General features: G+C 40.3%; 1 protein-coding gene and 1 long non-coding RNA gene across 2 annotated transcripts in view; both read left to right on the top strand.

The window, feature by feature from the left end:
* LOC124258560 (dual serine/threonine and tyrosine protein kinase-like) overlaps positions 1-6,635 on the top strand; it is a 41,964-nt gene extending 35,329 nt beyond the window's left edge. The window contains exons 9-13 of the mRNA XM_046692624.1: positions 793-949; positions 1,760-1,915; positions 3,145-3,235; positions 4,690-4,939; positions 5,919-6,635. Coding sequence (XP_046548580.1) covers positions 793-949; positions 1,760-1,915; positions 3,145-3,235; positions 4,690-4,939; positions 5,919-6,145 — 881 coding nt within the window. The 3' untranslated portion in view covers positions 6,146-6,635. The remainder of the gene's footprint in view (positions 1-792; positions 950-1,759; positions 1,916-3,144; positions 3,236-4,689; positions 4,940-5,918) is intronic.
* Positions 6,636-6,820: 185 nt separating this feature from the next.
* On the top strand, positions 6,821-18,081 carry LOC124258562. Its single transcript, XR_006893618.1, has 2 exons — positions 6,821-10,370; positions 18,008-18,081. It is a non-coding gene; the product is annotated as an uncharacterized LOC124258562 (long non-coding RNA).
* The last annotated feature ends 9,063 nt before the right edge of the window (positions 18,082-27,144 follow it).

Here is a 27,144-nt window from a genome sequence, read left to right as displayed (position 1 = left end):
CAAAGATTTTGTGTTGTACGGTGAGTCAAAGATATTGTGTTGTGTGTCAAGGATACTGTGTTGTTGTGTGTCAAGGATATTGTGTTGTGTGTCAAGGATATTGTGTTATGTTGAGTCAAGGATATTGTGTTGTTGTGTGTCAAGGATATTGTGTTGTGTGTCAAGGATATTGTGTTATGTTGAGTCAAGGATATTGTGTTGTGTGTCAAGGATATTGTGTTATGTTGAGTCAGTGATATTGTGTTGTTGTGTGTCAAGGATTTTGTGTTGTGTCAAGGATATTGTGTTATGTTGAGTCAAGGATGTTGTGTTGTGCATCAAGGATATTGTGTTATGTTGAGTCAAGGATGTTGTGTTGTGTCAAAGATATTGTGTTGTGTGTCAAGGATATTGTGTGATGTTGAGTCAAGGATGTTGTGTTATGTTGTGTCAAAGATATTGTGTTATGTTGAGTCAAGGATGTTGTGTTATGTTGAGTCAACGATATTGTGTTGTTGTGTGTCAAGATATTGTGTTGTGTGTCAAGATATTGTGTTCTGTTGTGAGTCAATGATGGTGTGTTGTGTCGTGAGTCAAGGTCATTTTATCGTATGGCAGATGGTTGATGTTGTTTCCCCTGAGTGGAGTGCAGATCTCTAAAGATGTGGAAGGCTTCTTGGTAGAAACTGATATTTTGATGATAGGAAGAACAATGATGAACATCATATATTGTCAAGTTTCACATACTGCTAAAGCTTTTGTCTAATGACAGCATAATGACACAGAAGTTATGTTTGTGTTCTTCATGTACAGGAATGCCTCAGATGGGGCGAGAGGTTGGGCGTGGCCAGTATGGCGTCGTATACGCATGTGATTCCTGGGCAGGACACGCCCCCTGCGCCATCAAGTCAGTCGTTCCCCCTGATGACAAACACTGGAATGATCTGGCCTTGGAATTCTTCTACACAAAGTGAGCAATGTCTGTATAACACAGGTTGTAAAACAATGAGTGAGAGTTTGTACAGCTACATTGTAGTGTGTTCCTGATGTGTAGTGATAGCTTCGGCAATGTCTGTATAACACAGGTTGTAAAACAATGAGTGAGAGTTTGTACAGCTACATTGTAGTGTTATCCTGTTGTGTAGTGTCTTGCCATCTCACACCTGTCAGAGGGGAACACAGGAGACGTGATCCACACACTACCAGATTTCCATTTTTGTGGAAGTTGCAGCAGCTGTGTGGGTTGGATTACTGACAATTAAGTGCCTTACTCTGAGGGTGTGGGTTCAAATATCAGATAGGACTCAAATGCAAGGTACTAGTATCTGTACTTAACTGAGAAAGTGTATTCCAAATACATGATTAACTTGACACAACCGCAGATTTGTTGATTGGCTATTTCTGATGACGTAAAGGTGTGTGATCGCTGAGGAACTTTGGGTATGTTTTTATAGGAGCCACAGATTACTCAGTGGTTTAACTGAAACTGCGGTATCACAAAGGGCGTTATTGCAAGGGATGATTGTATAAGATATCTTTCATTTGACTGCATTCTAAAAGGCATTATGTATTGACAACACCATTCCAGTTGTCATTGAGTGCTATGATGTGATGCTCTTGTGTTCAGTAACTGACAGTTGATCACTGGATCGTCTGCTCGAGACTTGACTATTTACATACCGCCACCATATAGCTGGAATATTGCTGAGTGGGGCGTAAAACTAAACTCACTCACTCAGTAACTGACATATAATACGAAATGTCTGTTTTTCTCTTTCAGGAATATACCAGAACATGATCGGATTGTGTCTCTGCGTGGTTCTGTGATTGACTACATGTATGGTGGAGGAATGTCTCCTGCTGTCCTGCTTGTCATGGACAGACTCCAGCGGGATCTGTACACTGCCATCAAACAGGGGCTGGACTGGATCAGCAGGTATGTTTAGAGTGAGATCTGTACACGGAGATCTGTACACCGCCATTAAACAGGGGCTGGACTGGATCAGCAGGTATGTGTAGAGTGAGATCTGTACACTGAGATCTGTACACCACCATTAAATAGGGGCTGGACTGGATCAGCAGGTATGTTTAGAGTGAGATCTGTACACTGAGATCTGTACACCGCCATTAAACAGGGGCTGGACTGGATCAGGAGGTATGTGTAGAGTGAGATCTGTACACTGAGATCTGCACCACCATTAACAGGGGCTGGACTGGATCAGCAGGTATGTTTAGAGTGAGATCTGTACACGGAGATCTGTACACCGCCATTAAACAGGGGCTGGACTGGATCAGGAGGTATGTGTAGAGTGAGATCTGTACACTGAGATCTGTACACCACCATTAAATAGGGGCTGGACTGGATCAGGAGGTATGTGTAGAGTGAGATCTGTACACTGAGATCAGTACACCACCATTAAACAGGGGCTGGACTGGATCAGGAGGTATGTGTAGAGTGAGATCGTTACACTGAGATCAGTACACCACCATTAAACAGGGGCTGGACTGGATCAGGAGGTATGTGTAGAGTGAGATCTGTACACTGAGATCAGTACACCACCATTAAACAGGGGCTGGACTGGATCAGGAGGTATGTGTAGAGTGAGATCTGTACACTGAGATCAGTACACCACCATTAAACAGGGTCTGGACTGGATCAGGAGGTACGTGTAGAGTGAGATCTGTACACTGAGATCAGTACACCACCATTAAACAGTGTCTGGACTGGATCAGGAGGTACGTGTAGAGTGAGATCTGTACACCGCAATTAAACAGTGTCTGGACTGGATCAGGAGGTACGTGTAGAGTGAGATCTGTACACTGAGATCAGTACACCACCATTAAACAGTGTCTGGACTGGATCAGGAGGTACGTGTAGAGTGAGATCTGTACACTGAGATCAGTACGCCACCATTAAACAGTGTCTGGACTGGATCAGGAGGTACGTGTAGAGTGAGATCTGTACACCGCAATTAAACAGGAGCTTGAATGGATCAGCAGGTATGTGTAGAGTGAGATCTGTACACTGAGATCTGTACACCGCCATTAAACAGCGACTAGACTGGATCAGCAGGGATGAGTGAGACACATGTTTGTAAGCCCTCTTCTCCTTCCCATGTTTATTGTGAGTCAGGTTATTCTGCAACAAGATGTTTTGTTTTCCAGGTTACAAATAGCCATTGATGTGGTGGAGGGGATCCGATTCCTTCACAGCCAGGGACTGGTTCACAGGGATATCAAACTCAAGAATGTGCTTGTGAGTATACAGGAAACTCCTTGCATATGTTATATGTATTCAAGGCCACTGGTCTGTAGCTCTTGCTTTCAGCCCTTGGTGTGGCTGGTCCAGACTCAATCACATTGTACCCATGGCGATCCGGGCTAGAATTGGTCTTCAGTAACCCGTGCTTGTCATAAGAGGCGACTAACGGGATCCCGTGGTCAGGCTCGCTGACTTGGTTGACATATGTCATCGTATCCCAGTTGCGAAGATCGATGCTCATGATGATCACTGGATTGTCTGTTCCAGACTTGATTATTTTACAGACTTGCGCCATATAGCTGGTTATTGCTGAGTGTGGCGTTAAACTCAACTCACTCACTCACTCTCTCAGTCACTCTCTCAGTCACATCAGGTGTGTGCATCATATGTTTGATATTGTACAGGTGTTCGTATGGTCATGTGAACATGCTATGAATCATAGTGATGCAGAGTTATATCCCTTGAGTCACGTGGGTGTTTAGAACCCATATTACTTATGATCACAGGTTTCACAAGATTACAAAGTTTCGACATCTGAGTCACATTTGGCTTTCCTCCATCATGTCTCCAACATGATGTGATATACATTTAATACTTGTCGAAGTGGGGCGGTGGGGTAGCCTAGTGGTTAAAGCGTTCACTTGTCACTCCAAAGACCCGGGTTTGATTCCCCACATGGGTACAATTTGTGAAGCCCATTTCTGGTGTTCCTCGCTGTGATATTGCTGGAATATTGCGTAGAATTGGCGTAAAACCATACTCACTCACTCACTGACTTGTCGAAGTGATAAGCAACTGATCAATGACCAGGAACAGCTGCTGAGTTTATACCCAATCAATGGTTCTAGGTACTGACTCGCGTGGACTGTTGGGAATCACTCTAATGAAGATCCATGTTAGTGTTGATCTTCAGCAATCCATGCTTATCAGATCATGCAACTGACATGATCACGTGGTCAGCCTCAGAGGCAAGCTTTGTATCCCATTTGTGTCAGTTCATGCTCCTGATATGACTTACTGGAGTGTCGGACCAAGACTTTATTCCTTCAAACAGGCGTACAGCTGGAATATTACGTTTACTTATCATTCACAGGTGAATGTGCAGTGTGGGGATTTGTCCTTGGGTTTATTGTTTTGTTTCAGTTTTGGTGTGTTAAATGTTCAGACATAATTCTTTTGACTTATCATTTATTTTATAAATGGGGAATACTGCCTCACTCCCAGTTGATCTTCAGCAGCCCATGCTTATCAGATGATGCAACTGACATGATCAGGTGGTCAGACTCAGAGACACTTTTTGTATCCCATTTGTGTCAGTTCATGCTCCTGATATGACTTACTGGAGTGTCGAACCAAGACTTTATTCCTTAAAACAGACGTACAGCTGGAATATTACTGTGCATGGTGGTAAACAACTAACAAACAAATATTGATATTTTTCTTCCCAGCTTGACGGTGACAACCGTGGGAAGATCACCGATCTCGGCTTCTGTAAACCTGAAGCCATGATGAGTGGCAGTATTGTGGGCACACCTATACACATGGCGCCGGAACTATTCACTGGTCGCTATGACAACAGTGTGGACGTGTATGCGTTTGGTATCCTGTTCTGGTATATCTGTGCTGGTCACGTGAAACTACCCACAGCCTTCGAGCAGTGTGCAAATAAAGACCATCTCTGGCAGTCAGTCAAGAAAGGTAGGCAATTTACGAAAGGTCTGATGTGAATCAATAATAATAATAATAATATTATCATACTATAATCTATGATGCAGCATATGTCAGTTAATGATTCCAAACTGGTTAAACTCATTTCCCAACTCATGCGTTATCTTTGTTAATACCTTGTCTTTGATAGCGGTTAAAGCTTTTGCTTGTCGCTACGAAGATCTGGTTCAATTCCCCACAAGGCCACAATGAGTGAAGCCCATTTCTGGTGTCTTCTGCCACGATATTGCTGGAATATTGATAAAAGCGTCATAAAATTAACTCACTCACTCTTGGCTTCGTACGTGTAACATCCAATACCCAGTTCCTCCCAAATGGTCCATCAAGGGACGTCACATCTGAAGGGATGGATGGGGGAGGTGAGGATGGACAGTGGTCAGTCATCTCAGACAGCAAATCACGATAGAAGTCTTCCAAAGTGGATGTTTTCATTTCTGAACTGTGTAGAGATTTTTCTGGTTTGGTAGAGGTGTTGGCTGTGTTTTTTTTAATGTTGCTTTGTATATAAAAGAACTTGGCTGATTCTGTGTTTTAGTACAGTGTGTGAAGCACTCTGTTGTCTCGCCAAGGGTTGATACTGATGGAAAAATGCTGTAAAATTACTACTGTTAAAATGTCAGTTATGTGATATAAGGGTCAGGAGTATATTGAATTGTCATTGGAGCGATGGCTCCCTATTAGAACCCTATTTCACCTCGCCCCAAACCCACCCCACCTCACCCACCCCACCTCACCCTCTATCTTACCTCGCCTCACCTCACCCACCCCAGCTCACCTCACCTCACCCACCCCACCTCACCTAACCCCACCCCACCTCGTCACCTCACCCTGCTGTCCCTCCCTTGATGAACTTAATGTTGAAAACGATTCTGTTCATTTTCTTCTATGTGCTAAGTTATCTCCCTTAGATTTGGATGCCTTTCATTATTTGAGGTGTTCTGTATTACAGGCTTGCGTCCTGAGAAGCTGTCGACGTTTGACGAGGCGTGTACCAACCTGATGCAGCAGTGCTGGGAGAGAGACTCAACCATGAGGCCATACCTGGGAGATGTTGAGACGCAGCTGCTCAGTATTTTCGAGAGATTCTACAAGAAGAAGTCACCTGTGAACACCAAGCAGGACAAATCACACAAGTCTTCCCGGAACATTGCACGCCATACACGGGAGAAGAGATAACTCAATACTCAAAACTAGACTCGACACAGCTGCTTTGTTGTCAGATCTCCACAAGTTTCTGTGATGTGAGATACAAGGTTGACTTTAGCTGTATATATTCAGACAAGTATTCTGATAGATGCTCCTCAACACTTGCACTTTCTATGCAGTCTGCACAGTGTAGTCTGTTCATATATGAGTTGATTGTAGTAGCCATTACCCAGGTTTGCATGGGTAAATATTATTATTGCTATTCAAAATGTCAGGAGGAACTTGTTTGCCAGCACTGTGATAGTTCACCGTTAGTCTTCAGTCATGAATCATTACAAATGAATGCAAATGTCTTGACACATACGTTCAGTTGCATGTTGAGGCTTGTGTCTTGAGTTCGTGTGGACAACCACGTCTTGTGTCTTGACCTTTGTGGACAGCCACATCTTGTGTCATGACCTTTGTGGACAGCCACATCTTGTGTCATGACCTTTGTGAACAACCACGTCTTGTGTCATGACCTTTGTGAACAGTCACACCTTGTGTCATGACTTCTTTGTGGACAACCACGTCTTGTGTCATGACCTTTGTGGACAGACACATCTTGTGTCATGACCTTTGTGACAACCACCACGTCTTGTGTCATGACCTTTGTGGACAGCCACATCTTGTGTCATGACCTTTGTGAACAGTCACATCCTTGTGTCATGACCTTTGTGGACAGCCACATCTTGTGTCATGACCTTTGTGGACAGCCACATCTTGTGTCATGACCTTTCTCATGATCAACAGCCACCTCATGGGTCATAGCCTGTTGACATTCATCTTCTGGTGGCTTGACTTATTTCTGGATGCCACCGTTTGTGTCGTGATATTGTGTTGATGGCCTTTTCCTTGTGTCATGACATTGTGTTGATGACCACTTCCTCATGTCATGACATTGTGTTGATGGCCACTGCCTTGTGTCATGACATTGTGTTCATGGTCACTTCCTTGTGTCATGACATTGTGTTGATGGCCACTTCCTTGTGTCATGACATTGTGTTGATGGTCACTTCCTCATGTCATGACATTGTGTTGATGGCCACTTCCTTGTGTCATGACATTGTGTTGATGGCCACTTCCTTGTGTCATGACATTGTGTTGATGGTCACTTCCTCATGTCATGACATTGTGTTGATGGCCACTTCCTTGTGTCATGACATTGTGTTGATGGCCACTTCCTTGTGTCATGACATTGTGTTGATGGCCACTTCCTTGTGTCATGACACATGTAGATAGTAACCTCATAGTGTCATCACCTACTTGAGACAATATTTAACATAGTCTGTACATATTGATATTTATCATCATAATTATTTCTTTGTTACAGAAAGCATTGTTACGCTGTCTTGCTTAGTGTTGTTACCTTGTTTTTGTTTGTTTTCGTTACCATGGTAACATCACCATGATGTAAATGACTTATTCTGTACTCATAGCAATAGAAAGTTAATTAATTAACGGAAGCTGTGAACCTAAAATGAAGGAATAATGTCCTTAATCTGCTTCATTCCAATGAACTGTGTTTATGTTTACTGATTATTGTAATGTGTTCCACAGATTACAGAATTCATATTTTTGTGACATTCTTCTATTGAACTTTAAGTGGTCACGGCACAAGATGAACACATGCCAGTCAACACGCTTCCACAAAAGCACGGTATTTTGCTCTAGTCTCTGGCTTGTGTGTAATATTTATGAAACATATAACCAATCATTTGATCTTGCCTTGACCTTTACGCTTATAGGCTATCATGTAGGATCATCATAGTCATGGTAAACCAGTCAAGCTTTACACGTGGTGTACAGGTCTTCACGTTCAGAGTTGGGGCAGTGGGGTAGCCTAGTGGTTAAAGCGTTTGCTCGCCACACCAAAGTCCTGGGTTCGATTCCCCACATGGGTACAATGTGTGAAGCTCATTTTGGGTGTCCCCACCGTGATATTGCTGGAATATTGCAAAGGCGGTGAAAAAATAAACTCACCGTCACGTTCAGAGTTATGCCTCTTCGGCATGTAGGATTCGGTTTCCTGGTGGCCCAGTGGTCAAAGGTGCTACAGTTTGTTGTACAGAGATGTGTCCCTTTGGCACACCAAAACTTGTGGTTGTAGGTTCAGATCCAGATTCTCTGGGATTGATTGTAGGTTTGCCAGCACCTAACTCCTGGGTTTCACCGTGCTGGTCAATGTCTGACACTTGCGTCACTGTCTTCCCACGTTAAGCCAACACACCGTGATATAGCTTATTGTGGGAGATTTGCTTGTGACAGAGTTACACCGTGTCCTGTTCTGTGAGGTGATGTCAATGCAACAACCACAGACTGTGTCGAAACAGGCGGAGGGGTAGCCTAGTGGTTAAAGCACTTGCTTGTCACGCTGAAGACTTGGGTTTGATTCCTCACATGGGTACAATGTGTGAAGCCCATGTCTGGTGTCCCCCCGCCATGATATTGCTGGAATATTGTTAAAAGTGGTGTAAAACTAAACTGATTCACTGACTCACTCACTCATAAACAGAGCTATTACAACAATCTTAGCTATAAGACTGTTGTTTGGAACATGGCGCTGGTTTATACGTCATTGTCCCGTCATTGCCATAAAATAACATTCATTCACTCATCCTCACTTCATCTGGTCATTCACTTATAGATCTCATTTAGCTAAAATATTTTAGTGAACGTCACATATCTTCCAACAGCAATACACTTCTGTGTCACAAATATGCGATTGTATTTAACTATTTCCCCTGTGAATGATATCAACATGGTGTAGCAATAGTGTTTGTTATATATTCAAGTCCCAATAAACATTAGGTTAGTGTGTAATTATAAAATGTAATGATGCTCTAACTCTATGTGTAGTCATTAATCTTACACCTGAAATAACTGACTGGCTCACAGAGTCAACTTTCTTTGTAATTAATATGTTATGAAAGTAACAAAAGGCCCAAAAGGTGCTTTTTTATCGAAAAGTTTAAAGCTTGTCAATGAAATGGCTACACAGTGATGTTTGGATGTTCTTCCATAAAGGGACCTTGTTTTCACAATAATGCTTTATTCTCAGTAGGGATGGGATTGGTCCAGATTTAAGACCAGGGTACCAGCCCACCCGATTACCTGCTGTTGGTCTCAAGAGTGTGGGGTGGGGTAGTCTGGTGAGTGACCAAACTCACTCACTCATTCACGAGTTTGGTATGAAGTAATTTATTGGTGATTGTTTTACTCAAGCATACATATTTAGGTGGTGAGTAAAATGATCTGGTCATGCTTGCACTGAAATTAACTTAAGCTTATCTTTGTCCTAAGATAGGGAAGAATGTGGACATATCCAGAACTAAATGTGAACATTAGCGTCTTGTGTTGTTTTGTTCTTTTAAAAAGTTTATCCGTTTAGGAAACAAGAGTACCATCCCAGCCCTACCTCTCAGCTGATGGTACCATTTAGGTCCCAAGAAACAAGAGTACCATCCCAGCCCAACTGCTCAGCTGATGGTACCCATGAAGACAAGCAACCTATGCTTATCGTAAGAGGCGGCAAACAGAATCGGATGGTCTCGCTGACTGCCAATTGCGCAGATTGATGCTCATGCTGTTGATCCCTGGATTGTCTGGTCCAGACTCGATTATTTACAGACCGCCGCCATATAGCTATAATATTGCTGAGTGCCGAGTAAAACTAAACTCACTCTCACTCACTCTCTCAGCTGATGTAGTCTGTAGAAATATGTTTATTGCTTTATGGATTAGGTATGTTTTGGTGAAGAGAATTACCAGTTATTTGTCCTTTTTACTGTACTTAATGTTGTGTATTTACAAGGTTGTAAAATGTTGGTTCAGTTGAGTCCAGCAGAGTTTTATATATGATGGTGTCATGTGTTCATGTAATAATGTTGTCACAGGTGATGGCGCAAACAAGTATTGATTAATTCAGGCTGCAGGTATATTGGTGTTTTATACGGACTGCCCTATGTGACGTTAAAAGTAGCGGTTACATGATACACCACACAATATGAAACAAGTTACAGGGTAATATTTGGAACAGATGTGTAGATTTCGACCTTTTTATGGAGACAGTTTCTGCACAAAGAAGCCGTAATTATTCAAACCCAATCCAGTTGAGCACACCTAGACCTGACGTGTTCCGGACGTGTTCATGTAGTGCAGTACGTGATAAGGGCTGTGTATTCTGTATGGAGCTGGTTTATTGTGTCGGAACAAGGTACACGGATACCAGGGCTTTACATGATACAGACTAGTGCTTCCTGTATGAGAAATGTAGACTAGAATGATGTAGAAAAGAATATGTTGCATCACAAGGGATGCACAGTAATGTTGATTGTACAATATATTTGCAAGAATTGTAAACATGTTGAAGATCATGTAATTAAAATAATCATCCAATTTTACAATATAGTGCACTACTCCATTTCCTCATTATATAGGGCTCCGATCCAAAAAGTGTTCAAAAAGTGTTCGTAATGTTACGACCCAGGCGTCATTTGCAAAAGGCAGTCACAGCCATATGTTAGACTATTTTGACAACAATTGTTCAAAGTAGACTTATAGTGCTACAATGATATCTAGAATTGAAGCTCCCCCATTCCGTAATAGGGATACTTTTGTAATTTGGAGGATAATTAACAGGTAGATCAGGGGTGGAAATAACTTTAAAATTGCTGGTGTACTCCGGTACAGTGGCATATGTAAAATCACTTGCCCTGATACTTTTTCCACTATACCATCCGTTTTCTTGTTGATTTGTTAAATAAACAACATAATTAACATTGGAAAGTCAACTGGACACCAGTACAGTGTGATATACAAATTTGCTTTCCCGACAGAAAAAAACACTGGACTCGGACGTCGGGCAATGGGTTATTTCCACCCCTGTAGATTGATTGAGTTTTTTATGATGTGAACTGCTACATCTACTCTACTGAAACTGTAACCATGGTAACCAACCAGGTTATGATTTATTGCCAGTGTTCTTGAAGTAAAGCCCTACACTAAATAATTAAAGTCAAGTCTATTAACAGTGATACTAAAGCGACTTATAAATGATATATCACAAAGATAATTGACTTTCCTTGCACCTTGCCCTTCAAGTTCCCGAGTAGATGTTAATGCTATGTATAGGTTATATATACTCAACAGAAATAGTTAAGGACCACCTCATTTTCAATATAAAGTATTTAATAGCTCATATTATGATCCATATAATACTTACATACATGTATTGAATATTGGGGTGGTTCTTAACTTTTGTTGTTGAGCATTTTAGTGATAAGATTCCAAGGACGACTGGTGAGTCGTTCTTCTTTCTTGAGTCATGGCTTACTGAGTTTTCCACATGCAAGGCCAGGGTGCTTGACAAAGATGATGTAGTGCTACCAAAACGGTTGGTGTGTGATTTAATTTGTTTGTGGGCCCGCTGAAACTATAGACTGTCGTATTTGGCAGTAGCTCCAGCACTGTTTGCTTACTGTAAGAACCGATCTTGGTGAGGCTGCGATCAGGTTGATAGTGGCCATTCTAACACAGCTTAATAATTACTCGTGCTCTTTGCCAGATATATAAAGAAGTAGTATTTAGTATTTAATTACAGCATATATATCACAAAAATTGTATATTCTCATTAAGTAGAGTTAGAACATTTCCTGTTTAATGCTTAAGTAATGTCAGAAAGTTAACAACGCAGATATTGAAGAAAATGCATTCTTATTACAATGTTTGCTTTTCATGTGAAATAGGATTTATGTCATTTCAGGATCTGTTAAAGTGTCTTCTTAAGGCTGCACCAGTCAGGTGATGAGAATAATTGGAAAGATTACCAAGAGCTAAGATTTTGTTTTTCTGCCAAATGAGTACAAGATTGAAGATGACGAGAAATATGTTATCAGTAATATTGGGGACCTTCAAAAATTTGATATCCCGAAGTATCTCGGGGTGAGATTATGTGATATGATGTGATAAAAAAACAATGTAATGCATATTTATCAATAAGTTTTGAGATGTGTGAAGAGTTGAACAGTTTGTGGTTTGACATGCTGTCTGGTAACACAATGAGGTGCTCTAAGGGCACACAGGGTCTATCTGAATACAGACATCTAAACCTGTATATTATGTTGTCAAATAAAACATGTTGAACACCATGTGCGTGTATGTGCTCTGTCTTCAGCAAGGGATTGGTCAGCACAATACCAAACAAAGGGGTTTGAAGGGCCGGATGTGTCTTGATCAGATTCTGTTCAAGACACTCACAACCATGATTTCCCTTATTTGTTTGGATTGCTTTGGGATCGAGGTCAGAATACAGATCCCCACCGTTCCTCATTTTCACACAAATATACATGAATCACTTACTCAAACGCGTACATCTCTTTGTAAATAAGCTCGTCACGCCGAAGACCCCGGTTCGATTCCCCACATGGGCACAATGTGTGAAGCCCATTTCTGGTGTCCCCCGCCGTGATATTGCTGGACTATTGCTAAAAGCGGCGTAAAACTAAACTCAGCCAGTCAGTCATTGTAAATAAGTTGTACGTAAGTCATTCGTTCCGCATTGACATCTTTAGAACGTACGGACGATTGTATATGGTGTCAGACCCATTTTGTACACCACACTATTCATAAGGGTACATACACCACATGCATAAACGTAGCGGTGTGGTTAAAGCGTTCGCTCGTTACGCCGAAGACCAGGGTTCGATTGGGTTCATGGGTACAATGTGTGAAGTCCGTTCCTGGTGGTCCCCGCCATGATATTGCTGGAACATTGCTAAAAGCGCCGTAAAACCGTGCTCACTCACATGCATGACCGGTTCATCCTGTGGCGTACCTCATTTCAGACACCACTCTCACGTGAAATGTTCATCCTATGATGTACCTCATTTCAGACACCACTCACGTGAAAGGTTCATCCTATGGCGTACCTCATTTCAGACACCACTCACGTGAAAGGTTCATCCTATGGCGTACCTCATTTCAGACACCACTCACGTGAAAGGTTCATCCTGTGGCGTACCTCATTTCAGACACCACTCACGTGAAAGGTTCATCCTATGGCGTACCTCATTTCAGACACCACTCACGTGAAAGGTTCATCCTATGGCGTACCTCATTTCATACACCACTCACGTGAAAGGTTCCTCCTAAGGCATACCTCATTTCAGACACTCACGTGAAAGGTTCATCCTATGGCGTACCTCATTTCAGACACCACTCACGTGAAAGGTTCATCCTAAGGCATACCTCATTTCAGACACTCACGTGAAAGGTTCCTCCTGTGGCGTACCTCATTTCAGACACCACTCACGTGAAAGGTTCATCCTATGGCGTACCTCATTTCAGACACCACTCACGTGAAAGGTTCATCCTAAGGCATACCTCATTTCAGACACTCACGTGAAAGGTTCCTCCTGTGGCGTACCTCATTTCAGACACCACTCACGTGAAAGGTTCATCCCATGGTGTACCTCATTTCAGACACCACTCACGTGAAAGGTTCATCCTATGGCGTACCTCATTTCAGACACCACTAACGTGAAAGGTTCATCCCATGGCGTGCCTCATTTCAGACACCACTCACGTGAAAGGTTCATCCTATGGCGTACCTCATCTCGGACACCATATACACAGACGATCCACCACATGCATTTCGTCACTTTGGACACCACACGCAGTCCCAAAAGTCACATTCCATTGCTTATATAATGATGAATAATTATTTGAGTTCGGATTCCGGAGGTGTTTGCATTTTAAAAACCCAAACAGATCGAATGTGTGTATTTGTAGCAACGAAAGCACGAATAAGGAACAGACATTACTTTACTCGAGACGTATATAAACAGGATCATATTTTGACATGGAAATAATGACCACGGATAAGTTTTATCCGGGTAATATTAATATCGATTGACAACTAGAATATGACACACTGAAATATCAAATCATACAAACGAGAATTAGATTTTTAAAGAAATATTAAAGAAACCCTTTTGTACAGGAGGTTACATACAGCAGTATAGCAATAACGGTTATCAAAAACAGGTTATAAATATCTAAACAATCAACAGCAAGAAAAACGTCATATCGTAGGTAACGATAAACTCTAAGCTGCAAAAAACTCATAAAAGACGGATTTATAATGCATAATGATCTATATTAAAACTTTCAAAAGCACAAACATTTAAGTATCAAATATCGACCTCAATAAATTACTTAATTACAGTAACCAGAAACTGATAACTGTTAACTCCATATAAATTATATATATATATATGTCATAACGAGAAACAACAGGCAAAGCCCTGAAAAACAAAGTGCAAGATTAACACCATATCATATACCGAGGGAAAAATACGGGATCACATGAAAGCTCAAGTGTTCCCTGATTTCTTCCCAATTTCTTCACAAGCTGTGCGGTGCAAAGCTTGTGAAGAAGACCTGGGAAAAAATAGAGGAACACGTGCTTTCATGTGATCCCTTATTTTTGTCCCTCAGTATATGTAATATATACTCAGTATGTTCAATACAACGTTTGTTTCTGTTTGCTGAACAACATCGCCATAGTAACATTCAAATGATACAAAAAGATTCGCTTGTATGTGTCTGTCGGATGTGAAAACTGCATATACAAATCGAACCAGTAATTATGCAAATGGATAGTTATAAATATGCATTCCCACCTTGTACAGATTGTACAGACCGATTTGGTACATACAGTCTGAGAATACCGTTTTTCGTTGCCGTAGTACAATTTAACCGACATTTCGAAGAGCTGTGAATGAGTGATTGTCTGTTGCGCGACAGCATACACAATGTTAGTTAACGTGATTCGGGAGCAGTTTAGGTCGACTGGTTCAAGAGACTGTGAATGAGTGATTGTCTGTCTGTGCGACAGCATACACAATGGTGGAGTTAACGTGATTCGGGATAAAGCAAGTTTAGGTCTGATCTGGTTCAAGAGACTGTGAATGAGTGATTGTCTGTCTGCGCGACAGCATACACAATGTTGGAGTTAACGTGATTCGGGATATAGCAAGTTTAGGTCTGATCTGGTTCAAGAGACTGAATGAGTGATTGTCTGTCTGCGCGACAGCATACACAATGTTGGAGTTAACGTGATTCAGGATAAAGCAAGTTTAGGTCTGATCTGGTTCAAGAGACTGTGAATGAGTGATTGTCTGTCTGCGCGACAGCATACACAATGTTGGAGTTAACGTAATTCGAGATAAAGCAAGTTTAGGTCTGATCTGGTTCAAGAGACTGTGAATGAGTGATTGTCTGTCTGCGCGACAGCATACACAATATTGGAGTTAACGTGATTCAGGATAAAACAAGTTTAGGTCTGATCTGGTTCGAGAAATGGTAGCTCGTAGGAGAGACATCATTGCAACTACCATCGCTTGTTGGCTTTAAGGTGGTGCATATGATGCCAGATGTACTTGGACGGATGATGTTCCTGGGGTGGAAATGGACACTGAATATGCAGAGGGCAAAGAGACGTCAAATTGACATTAAACTTCACAAGTAACAGATCCATTTGTATTAAAAACACCACAGGTTAATTTAAACACGCTTTCACAAATGCATGTATTTTGGTTCAATCTAAAAAAGCAACAGTATGTTACCAATCAATTGGAACTGGACACAGCCTTCTATCAGGTACCATCATTTTGGCAAGGCACATTTAGCACGGACAATACCTGCTCCAGCAGTGAGGCATGCATCGGGTGGGCGGGCAATGTCTGTCGCCACAAATGATCCATAGAAATTGGTAATCCGTGTAAAAACTGTCCATCCTGACATCATAATCATCATGATTATCTTCATCATAATCATCATCTCTCACCGCGCCGATTTCCCTTAAATCCAGTGTAGGCTGGAGCCTGTAGGTTGAAAACAACGTTGGATATCAGTACATCGTGCAGAGGACAGTGTCACCGATGTTAAGCAACCAATGTGGTGATCTAGATATTACGATTGGACAAATATGTTAATGAGGTCAATATACAAACAAACATGGATACAAGTGATTTGTCGCTGTTAAAAGTGGTGTAAAACTAAACTGATTCACTGACTCACTCACTCACAAACAGAGCTATTACAACAATCTTAGCTATAAGACTGTTGTTTGGAACATGGCGCTGGTTTATACGTCATTGTCCCGTCATTGCCATAAAATAACATTCAGTCACTCATCCTCACTTCATCTGGTCATTCACTTATAGATCTCATTTAGCTAAAATATTTTAGTGAACGTCACATATCTTCCAACAGCAATACACTTCTGTGTCACAAATATGCGATTGTATTTAACTATTTCCCCTGTGAATGATATCAACATGGTGTAGCAATAGTGTTTGTTATATATTCAAGTCCCAATAAACATTAGGTTAGTGTGTAATTATAAAATGTAATGATGCTCTAACTCTATGTGTAGTCATTAATCTTACACCTGAAATAACTGACTGGCTCACAGAGTCAACTTTCTTTGTAATTAATATGTTATGAAAGTAACAAAAGGCCCAAAAGGTGCTTTTTTATCGAAAAGTTTAAAGCTTGTCAATGAAATGGCTACACAGTGATGTTTGGATGTTCTTCCATAAAGGGACCTTGTTTTCACAATAATGCTTTATTCTCAGTAGGGATGGGATTGGTCCAGATTTAAGACCAGGGTACCAGCCCACCCGATTACCTGCTGTTGGTCTCAAGAGTGTGGGGTGGGGTAGTCTGGTGAGTGACCAAACTCACTCACTCATTCACGAGTTTAGTGTGAAGTAATTTATTGGTGATTGTTTTACTCAAGCAAACATATTTAGGTGGTGTGTAAAATGATCTGGTCATGCTTGCACTGAAATTACCTTAAGCTTATCTTTGTCCTAAGATCAGGAAGAATGTGGTCATATCCAAAACTAAATGTGAACATTAGCATCTTGTGTTGTTTTGTTCTTTTAAAAAGTTTACCCGTTTAGGAAACAAGAGTATCATCCCAGCCCTACCTTGTCGTAAGAAGGTGGTCCAGCTGACATATTGATGCTCATGCTGTTAATATTGTCTGACTCGATTATTTACAGACGCCGCCGAGTAAAACTAAACTCACTCTCACTCACTCACTCTCTCAGCTGATGTAGTCTGTAGAAATATGTTTATTGCTTTATGAATTAGGTATGTTTTGGTGAAGAGAATTACCAGTTATTTGTCCTTTTTACTGTACTTAATGTTGTGTGTTTACAAGGTTGTAAAATGTTGGTTCAGTTGAGTCCAGCAGAGTTTTATATATGATGGTGTCATGTGTTCATGTAATAATGTTGTCACAGGTGATGGCGCAAACAAGTATTGATTAATTCAGGCTGCAGGTATATTGGTGTTTTATACGGACTGCCCTATGTGACGTTAAAAGTAGCGGTTACATGATACACCACACAATATGAAACAGGTTAAAGGGTAATATTTGGAACAGATGTGTAGATTTCGACCTTTTTATGGAGACAGTTTCTGGACAAAGAAGCCAAAAAATACATCGTAATTATTAAAACCCAATCCAGTTGAGCACACCTAGACCTGACGTGTTCATGTAGTGCAGTACCTGAAAAGGGCTGTTTATTCTGTGTGGAGCTGTTTTTTTGTGTCGGAAACCTCGTTAGGATGAGAAAGCCACAATAACTCGGTGCGCCTAGTGGCTGCAAGTGTTGTATACTCCCCAGGGAGTTGAGATTGATAATGCGATGTGCCGTTGAGATTGACATCCAATGATTGAGGGAAAAAATACCAGCGCCTTGAGCATGCACCAGTGCGTGGATATGTGCGCTATATAAATATCCTATAATAAATAATAAATAAATAAATAACAAGGTACAAGGATACCAGGGCTTTACATGATACAGAGTAGTGCTTCCTGTATGAGAAATGTAGAATAGAATGATGTAGAAAAGAATATGTTGCATCACAAGGGATGCACAATAATGTTGATTTTACAATGTATTTGCAAGAATTGTAAACATGTTGAAGATCATGTAATTAAAATAATCATCCAATTTTACAATATAGTGCACTACTCCATTTCGTCATTATACAGGGCTCCCATTCCAAAAAGCGTTGGTAACGTTACGACCCAGGCGTCATTTGCAAAAGGCAGTCGCAGCCATCTGTTGGGCTATTATGATGACAATTGTTCAACGTAGTGCTACAATGATATCAAGAATTGAAGCTCTCCGTAATAGGGATACTTTTGTAATTTGGAGGATAATTAACAGGTAGATCAGGGGTGGAAATAACTTTAAAATTGCTAGTGTACTCCGGTACAGTGGCATATGTAAAATCACTTGCCTTGATACTTTTTCCACTATACCATCCGTTTTCTTGTTGATTTGTTAAATAAACAACATAATTAACATTGGAAAGTCAACTGGACACCAGTACAGTGTGAAATACAAATTTGCTTTCCCGACAGAAAAAAAACACTAGACTCGGACGTCGGGCAATGGGTTATTTCCACCCCTGTAGATTGATTGAGTTTTTTATGATGTGAACTGCTACGTCTACTCTACTGAAACTGTAACCATGGTAACCAACCAGGTTATGATTCATTGCCAGTGTTCTTGAAGTAAAGCCCTACACTAAATAATTAAAGTCAAGTCTATTAACAGTGATACTAAACGACTTATAAATGATATATCACAAAGAAAATTGACTTTCCTTGCTCCTTGGCCTTCAAGTTCCCGGGTAGATGTTAATGCTATGTGTAGGTTATACATACTCAACAGAAATAGTTATGGACCACCCCATTTTCAAAATAAAAGAATATAATTGTTCATATCATGATCAATATAATACTTAGATATTGAATATTGGGGTGGTTCTTAACTTAATTGTTGTTGAGCATTTAAGTTCCTATATTTTAGTGAAAAGATTCCAAGGACGACTGGTGAGTCGTTCTTCTTTCTTGAGTCATGGCTTACTGAGTTTTCCACATGCAAGGCCAGGGTGCTTGACAAAGATGATGTAGTGCTACCTAAACGGTCGGTGTGTGATTTAATTTGTTTGTGGGCCCACTGAAACTATAGACTGTCGTATTTGGCAGTAGCTCCAGCACTGCTTGCTTACTGTAAGAACCTTTCTTGGTGAGGCTGCGATCAGGTTGATAGTGGCCATTCTAACACAGCTTAATAATTACTGGTGCTCTTTGCCAGATATATAAAGAAGTAGTATTTAGTATTTAATTACAGCATATATATCACAAAAATTGTATATTCTCATTAAGTAGAGTTAGAACATTTCCTGTTTAATGCTTAAGTAATGTCAGAAATTTAATAACGCAGATATTGAAGAAAATGCATTCTTATTACAATGTTTGCTTTTCATGTGAAATAGGATTTATGTCATTTCAGGATCTGTCAGGTGATGAGAATAATTGGAAAGATTACCAAGAGCTAAGATTTTGTTTTTCTGCGAAATGAGTACAAGATTGAAGATGACGAGAAATATGTTATCAGTAATATTGGGGACCTTCAAAAATTGGATATCCCGAAGTATCTCGGGGTGAGATTATGTGATATGATGTGATAAAAAAACAATGTAATGTATATTTATCAATAAGTTTTGAGGTTTGACGTGCTGTCTGGTAACACAATGAGGTGCTCTAAGGGCACACAGGGTCTATCTGAATACAGACATATAAACCTGTATATTATGTTGTCAAATAAAACATGTTGAACGCCATGTGCGTGTATGTGCTCTGTCTTCAGCAAGGGATTGGTCAGCACAATACCAAGCAAAGGGGTTTGAAGGGCCGGGTGTGCCTTGATCAGATTCTGTTCAAGACACTCACAACCATGATTTCCTTATTTGTTTGGATTGCTTTGGGATCGAGGTCAGAATACAGATCCCCACCGTTCCTCATTTTGACACAAATATACATGAATCACTTACTCAAACGCATACATCTCTTTGTAAATAAGCTCGTCACGCCGAAGACCCGGGTTCGATTCCCCACATGGGCACAATGTGTGAAGCCCATTTCTGGTGTCCCCGCCGTGATATTGCTGGACTATTGCTAAAAAGCGGCGTAAAACTAAGTCATTCTCCGCATTGCCAGTCAGTCATTGTTCCGCAAATAAGTTGTACGTAAGTCATTCGTTCCATTGCATCTTTTGACATCTCGTTCCGCTTTGAATCGTACGTAGTTATGCGGACGATTGTTCCGCATATCTTTAGAACGTAGTTATCATAAGACGTAGCCATTTTGCGTAAGTCACCACATTGACATCTTTCATACGGACGATTGCATGTGGTGTCAGACCCATTTTGTACACCATTCATGCACATAAACGTAGCGGTGTGGTTAAAGCGTTCGCTCGTTACGCCGAAGACCAGGGTTCGATTGGGTTCATGGGTACAATGTGTGAAGTCCGTTCCTGGTGGTCCCCGCCATGATATTGCTGGAACATTGCTAAAAGCGCCGTAAAACCGTGCTCACTCACATGCATGACCGGTTCATCCTGTGGCGTACCTCATTTCAGACAGACATGTTGACCTCTCAGACACGTGAAATGTTCATCCTATTGCGTACCTCATTTCAGACACCACTCACATGAAAGGTTCATCCTATGGCGTACCTCACTTCAGACACCACTCACGTGAAAGGTTCATCCTGTTGCGTACCTCATTTCAGACACACTCACGTGAAAGGTTCATCCTATGGCGTACCTCATTTCAGACACCACTCACGTGAAAGGTTCATACCCTATCAGCGTACCTCACCTTTCTCAGACACCACTAACGTGAAAGGTTCATCCTCTGGGTTCATCCGTGAAAGGGTCATCCTCTGGCGTACCTCATTTCACGTGAAAGGTTCATCCTCTGGCGTACCTCATCTCAGACACCACTCACGTGAAAGGTTCATCCTATGGCGTACCTCATTTCAGACACCATATACACAGACGATCCGCCACATGCATTTCGTCTCTTTGGACACCACACGCAGTGCCAAAAGTCACATTCCATTGCTTATATAATGATGAATAATTATTTGAGTTTGGATTCCGGAGGTGTTTGCATTTTAAAAGAACCCAAACAGATCGATCGTGTGTATTTGTAGCAACGAAAGCACGAATAAGGAACAGACATTACTTTAATCGAGACGTATATAAACAGGATCATATTTTGACGTGGAAATAATGACCACGGATAAGTTTTATCCGGGTAATATTAATGTCGATTGACAACTAGAATATGACACACTGAAATATCAAATCATACAAACGAGAATTAGATTTTTAAAGAAATATTAACGAAACCTTTTTGTACAGGAGGTTACATACAGCAGTATAGCAATAACGGTTATCAAAAACAGGTTATAAATATCTAAACAATCAACAGCAAGAAAAACGTCATATCGTAGGTAACGATAAACTCTAAGCTGCAAAAAACTCATAAAAGACGGATTTATAATGCATAATGATCTATATTAAAACTTTCAAAAGCACAAACATTTAAGTATCAAATATCGACCTCAATAAATTACTTAATTACAGTAACCAGAAACTGATAACTGTTAACTCCATATAAATTATATATATATATTTCATAACGAGAAACAACAGGCAAAGCCTTGAAAAACAAAGTGCAAGATTAACACCATATCATATACCGAGGGAAAAAATACGGGATCACATGAAAGCTCAAGTGTTCCCTGATTTCTTCCCAATTTCTTCATAAGCTGCGCGGTGCAAAGCTTGTGAAGAAGATCTGGGAAAAAATAAAGGAACACGTGCTTTCATGTGATCCCTTATTTTTGTCCCTCAGTATATGTAATATATACTCAGTATGTTCAATACAACGTTTGTTTCTGTTTGCTGAACAACATCGCCATAGTAACATTCAAATGATACAAAAAGATTCGCTCGTATGTGTCTGTCGGATGTGAAAACTGCATATACAAATCGAACCAGTAATTATGCAAATGGATAGTAATAAATATGCATTCCTACCTTGTACAGATTGTACCTTGTACAGACCGATTTGGTAAGTACAGTCTGAGAATAGCTGCGTCCCGTTTTTCGTTGCCGCGAACACAATTTAACCGACATTTCGAAGAGACTGTGAATGAGTGATTGTCTGTCTGCGCGACAGCATACACAATGTTGGAGTTAACGTGATTCAGGATAAAGCAAGATTAGGTCTGAACTGGTTCAAGAGACTGTGAATGAGTGATTGTCTGTCTGCGCGACAGCATACACAATGTTGGAGTTAACGTGATTCGGGATAAAGCAAGATTAGGTCTGATCTGGTTCAAGAGACTGTGAATGAGTGATTGTCTGTCTGTGCGACAGCATACACAATGTTGGAGTTAACGTGATTGATTCGACAGGATACACAATAAAGCAAGTTTAGGTCTGATTTGGTTCGGGAAATGGTAGCTCGTAGGAGAGACAACATTGCAACTACCATCGCTTGTTGGCTTTAAGGTGGTGCATGTGATGCCAGATGTACTTGGACTGATGACGTTCCTGGACAAATGGAAACTGAATATGCAGAGGGCAAAGAGACGTCAAATTGACATTAAACTTCACAAGTAACAGATCCAATTGTATTAAAAACACCACAGGTTAATTTAAACACGCTTTCACAAATGCATGTATTTTGATTCAGTCTAAAAAAGCAACAGTATGTTACCAATCAATTGGAACCGGACACGGTCTTCTGTCAGGTACCATCATTTTGGCAAGGCACATTTAGCACGGACAATACCTGCTCCAGCAGTGAGGCATGCATCGAGTGGACGCACAATGTCTTTCGCCACAAATGATCCATAGAAATTGGTAATCCGTGTAAAAACTGTCCATCCTGACATCATAATCATCATGATTATCTTCATCATAATCATCATCTCTCACCGCGCCGATTTCCCTTAAAACCAGTGTAGGCTGGAGCCTGTAGGTTGAAAACAAACGTTGGATATCAGTACATCGTGCAGAGGACAGTGTCAGCGATGTAAAGCAACCAGTGTGGTGATCTAGATATTACGATTGGACAAATATGTTAATGAGGTCAATATACAAACAAACATGGATACAAGTGATTTGTCGCTGTGACAGGTTAGATGGTTTACTCATCCGTTGCTTTCCTGCGCGATTTCTAAAGTCCACAGACCGCCTCCCTGGTCTAGTGGATAGAGTGTCTGCCCAGAAAGTCGCTGGTTCGATCCCTACCTGCTGCTATGAAATGAGTTCAACAGATGTAGTTGTTGCTGACCGTTATGTACAAAGAATTAACTCGGATTTCTCGGCTCAGTCAGTATACTATGTCTTATGGTGGTATTCGCGTTTTTAAATATGTGACAAAGTATCTCAATGGGCTAGCATTATAACGTCGACTGACGTCCGAACTAGTTTAAGTTGTCAGCCACACACCCACGCATGCACGCACGCACAAGCACGCACACACACACACACAAACAAACAAACACAAACGCACGCGCTAGCACATTGCAGTATTAATCCGTGTATCCTAAACTCTAAACGTAATTTTATCCTATTTCATCTTATACTATGAATATAATTATGGCTTAACTGTAAATTTATTTTAAAACATGAACGTATATGTCTTGGCGATAAATACCCCCGAGTGTTCATATATCGGGAATAAAAACCATGTTTTATTCACCAAAAAAGGCTTGCACTTTAGTATATCTATACCTAATATATGACTTGTAAGATTCAAAAATATATTTGCCTGCCAATCACTATGTATCAACATTTAATGGCCTAACACAGAGATCCTCAATCAATGTATAAAACAGAAAAGTCAAAGTGGTCATTTCAAATTAAATTATCATTCAAAATCCTGATACTAATATGTATAATTATTATCTTTTAAACAAAATCGTTTGTTTCCTCGTCGATTACGATTTTATTTGTATGTTAATCGTTTATCGTTAATCGTTTGCTTTGAAGCAACCAAACGCCATGTGAAGCCCCGTGTACAGATCCTGTTCCACCTTCCACAAGAGATCAAGTGATATCGCATCACATTGCTTTGTGACGTCATAGATACCATGACGCCACATTCAAATGACGTTAGTAATCTCTCTGTTACTATACATTTTACAGTCAAGTTAGAAGATCGGCTTTGGATGATATATTGTTGGATCTCTCCCTTGTTGTTTATATCAAAATTAATGTAGAATAGTCAGCATGAGGTTAAAACTCATCCAAAGGTCATAAGGGTTATGAAACTCGTATCTACTGGTGTTTATACAGTTCCTATAAAAACTACTAGAGCGGTGTCTGTCTATATCTGTCGGATACCGGCACTTTTTAAAGGTTAAAACTACTTATCCTCTTAGAACAAAGAATACATTTATTGATGGTTGTTTCAATATTAACTTGTACTCTCTCATAATGTGAAAGTAGGAACCAAATAAACAAAATAAATTGACAGATGATGTAAAAAAAGATAATGAAAACAGAAAGAACCAATGACGTGTGCGACAATCACTATGTACCACTAATTACATCAAAACAAAGAAACAAATATAGATAAAAGGGAATGTGTTACAGGTAGGTACATGCGTGCTAACGAGAAGCAGAGAGCATGATGTAGTGAGCGAAAAATACATTTGTGGAGATTCGGTTAAGTGTTTTTGATTTCTTCACAATATATATCCCATTCCACAGACAATATAAAAATTAATATTAATTCGGTCTTAAAAGGGTGCCCTTGGTTTCTCATGACTGGAATAAAAAAAAATAATGATAAAATAAGTCTCGAATATCAGCCCAAACCGATTCCACTGGGTATACACGATAAAACAGTGGTTTGAAATGTAAAAAATACAGTTTTCAGAAGTACGACACGATGCAGTTGTAAGACTCGAAGCATTTGGCATTGGCGTGTCTTGACATGAAAATGATATAACCAGTTACAAAAGTGTCTCAACCCACCACCTTAAAAGAATAACATATATCATCATCATACCAATTAAAACATTTGAAAAGTAACAATGGATCTTACTCCAGTGGTGCTTTCAAATAAAAACTATATTTAAATGCGTGTTTTGTTTCAGCAGTGTATGGTTTACAAGGCATAGTTCGACTAATCCGAGTACCTGGTTGCCTCTGGGCTTTGCATTCCTCGAGTATCAGTAACGGTGACTTTTTCTCTGAATTAGAATAAACCAGAAGTTTAACCATTAGATGTGATCATATATACCGCAGTTTCAACTCATCATATGTATTTGACAAAAGTTCACGATCTTCCCGAAGAATACATGAAGAGGTTCGGACTACAGTCCGTTTGATTTCATTTTAGACCGATGAATTGCTCACTAACACAAAATCTAATGATTGCAACAAGACCAAATTTTGAACAATCACATGAAATCAACAGACCAAATCTGATGATTTATCTCATTATTTTAAACCCGAATAAAAATGTTGTTTAACAAACGATCATTATTTCGTTGCCACTTTTAGCTATTCCTTACGAGGGGGGATAACTTGCTGGTAGAACAGCCAGGTAATCAACAAGCGTGTGCAGTGAAATTTCAATTTCACATGTACAACTCGCACATCTGGCTGTTCTACCAGCAAATAGTCCCCCTCGTAAGAAATAGCGAAAAGTGACAACGAAATAATGATCGTTTGTTAAACAACTTTTTTATTCGGGTGTCAACAATTATGAGATAAATCATCAGATTTGGTCTGTCTATTTCATGTGACTGCAAAATTTGATCTCGTTGCATTTATTGGATTTTGTGTTAGTGAGAAATTCATCAGTCTTAAATTAAATCAAACGGACTATAATAGGTGATACAGTCTGAATAAAAAGACGTCTTAGTCCTCGTTGTGACTTAACAAAGATCCGGAGACATCTCATTCCGGGATACGTGAGAACAACCTTTTCCTAACTCCGGGTTAGAATGAACCTTCAGTAACCCATGCTTGTCGTAAGAGGCGACTAACGGGATCGGGTGGTCAGGATCGCTGGCTTGGTTGACACATGTCATTGGTTCCCAATTGCGCAGATAGATGCTCATGCTGTTGATCACTGGATTGTCTGGTCCAGACTCGATTATTTACAGACCGCCACCATATACCTGGAATATTGCTGAGTGCGGTGTAAAACTAAACTCACTAGCCATATCGATTTGAAATTTGAAAACAAACGAAAATTCTGCAATGTCCAATAGATCATCGATATTTTATGGCAATATTTCTCACGTGCTGTTGAAAGTCTCTTGCGTTTCAAATGCTTAATAATCAACAGTTACTGACGGGAGATAGCCGATTATTTTTACTGAAGTTTCTGATCTGGTCGTACGAATAAGCCGTCATTTTCACCGTCGTTCGGAATATGTCGTCTTAACTATTCGAGATAACATGATTAGAAAACACATTCCGACTGTCAGTTTCCTGTGTAAGCGACGCTCTGATTGGTCAGATTTATGGTCGTTCCGATGTGATCGGAAATGGGATGTCCTCAGATCTATATTTATTGGAAGCCGAAACAAGGATATGATTTTAATGAGATTGTAAATAATAATGTAATCATGAGGACAGAATGATGAAGATGTTTATAAATGTTTTCCTATCAAAACTCAAGAAGGTGGCATAACAGAATACAGAATGTGTTTTGACAATAAGTTGACAGAAAAACTAAAAGAAGCCGATTTTGAATTAGTTGACAAATACCACAAGGTCCATTGTCCATCAAGCAAAATATGTTTTGTCCCCACAAATAAGAAATCTTTTTCAAGTTTGGTGAAGTTAGGAACCGAGTGTCAATAAGGACAGAACCAAACGCCATACGTCATCTGAATGCAGATATTTCCTTATCTCGGGCGTCTGTTGTATCCAATCAATACACCTTTTCAACGCCTTTCCCAATTGACCAACATCGGCGGGTCCTATACTAATGGACAGTCCCCGTTCACACACTACAGTAAGGCCTTGTAGAACGAAGTAGGACAATTTATTCCTCATTTACAA

The sequence above is a fragment of the Haliotis rubra genome, unplaced genomic scaffold, assembly GCF_003918875.1.
Source record: "Haliotis rubra isolate DU_JTF1 unplaced genomic scaffold, ASM391887v1 Scf698, whole genome shotgun sequence".
Taxonomy (NCBI): Eukaryota; Metazoa; Mollusca; class Gastropoda; order Lepetellida; family Haliotidae; genus Haliotis; species Haliotis rubra.
Note: the sequence above shows the minus strand (reverse complement) of the source record. Positions and strands in the feature narration are given on the sequence as shown.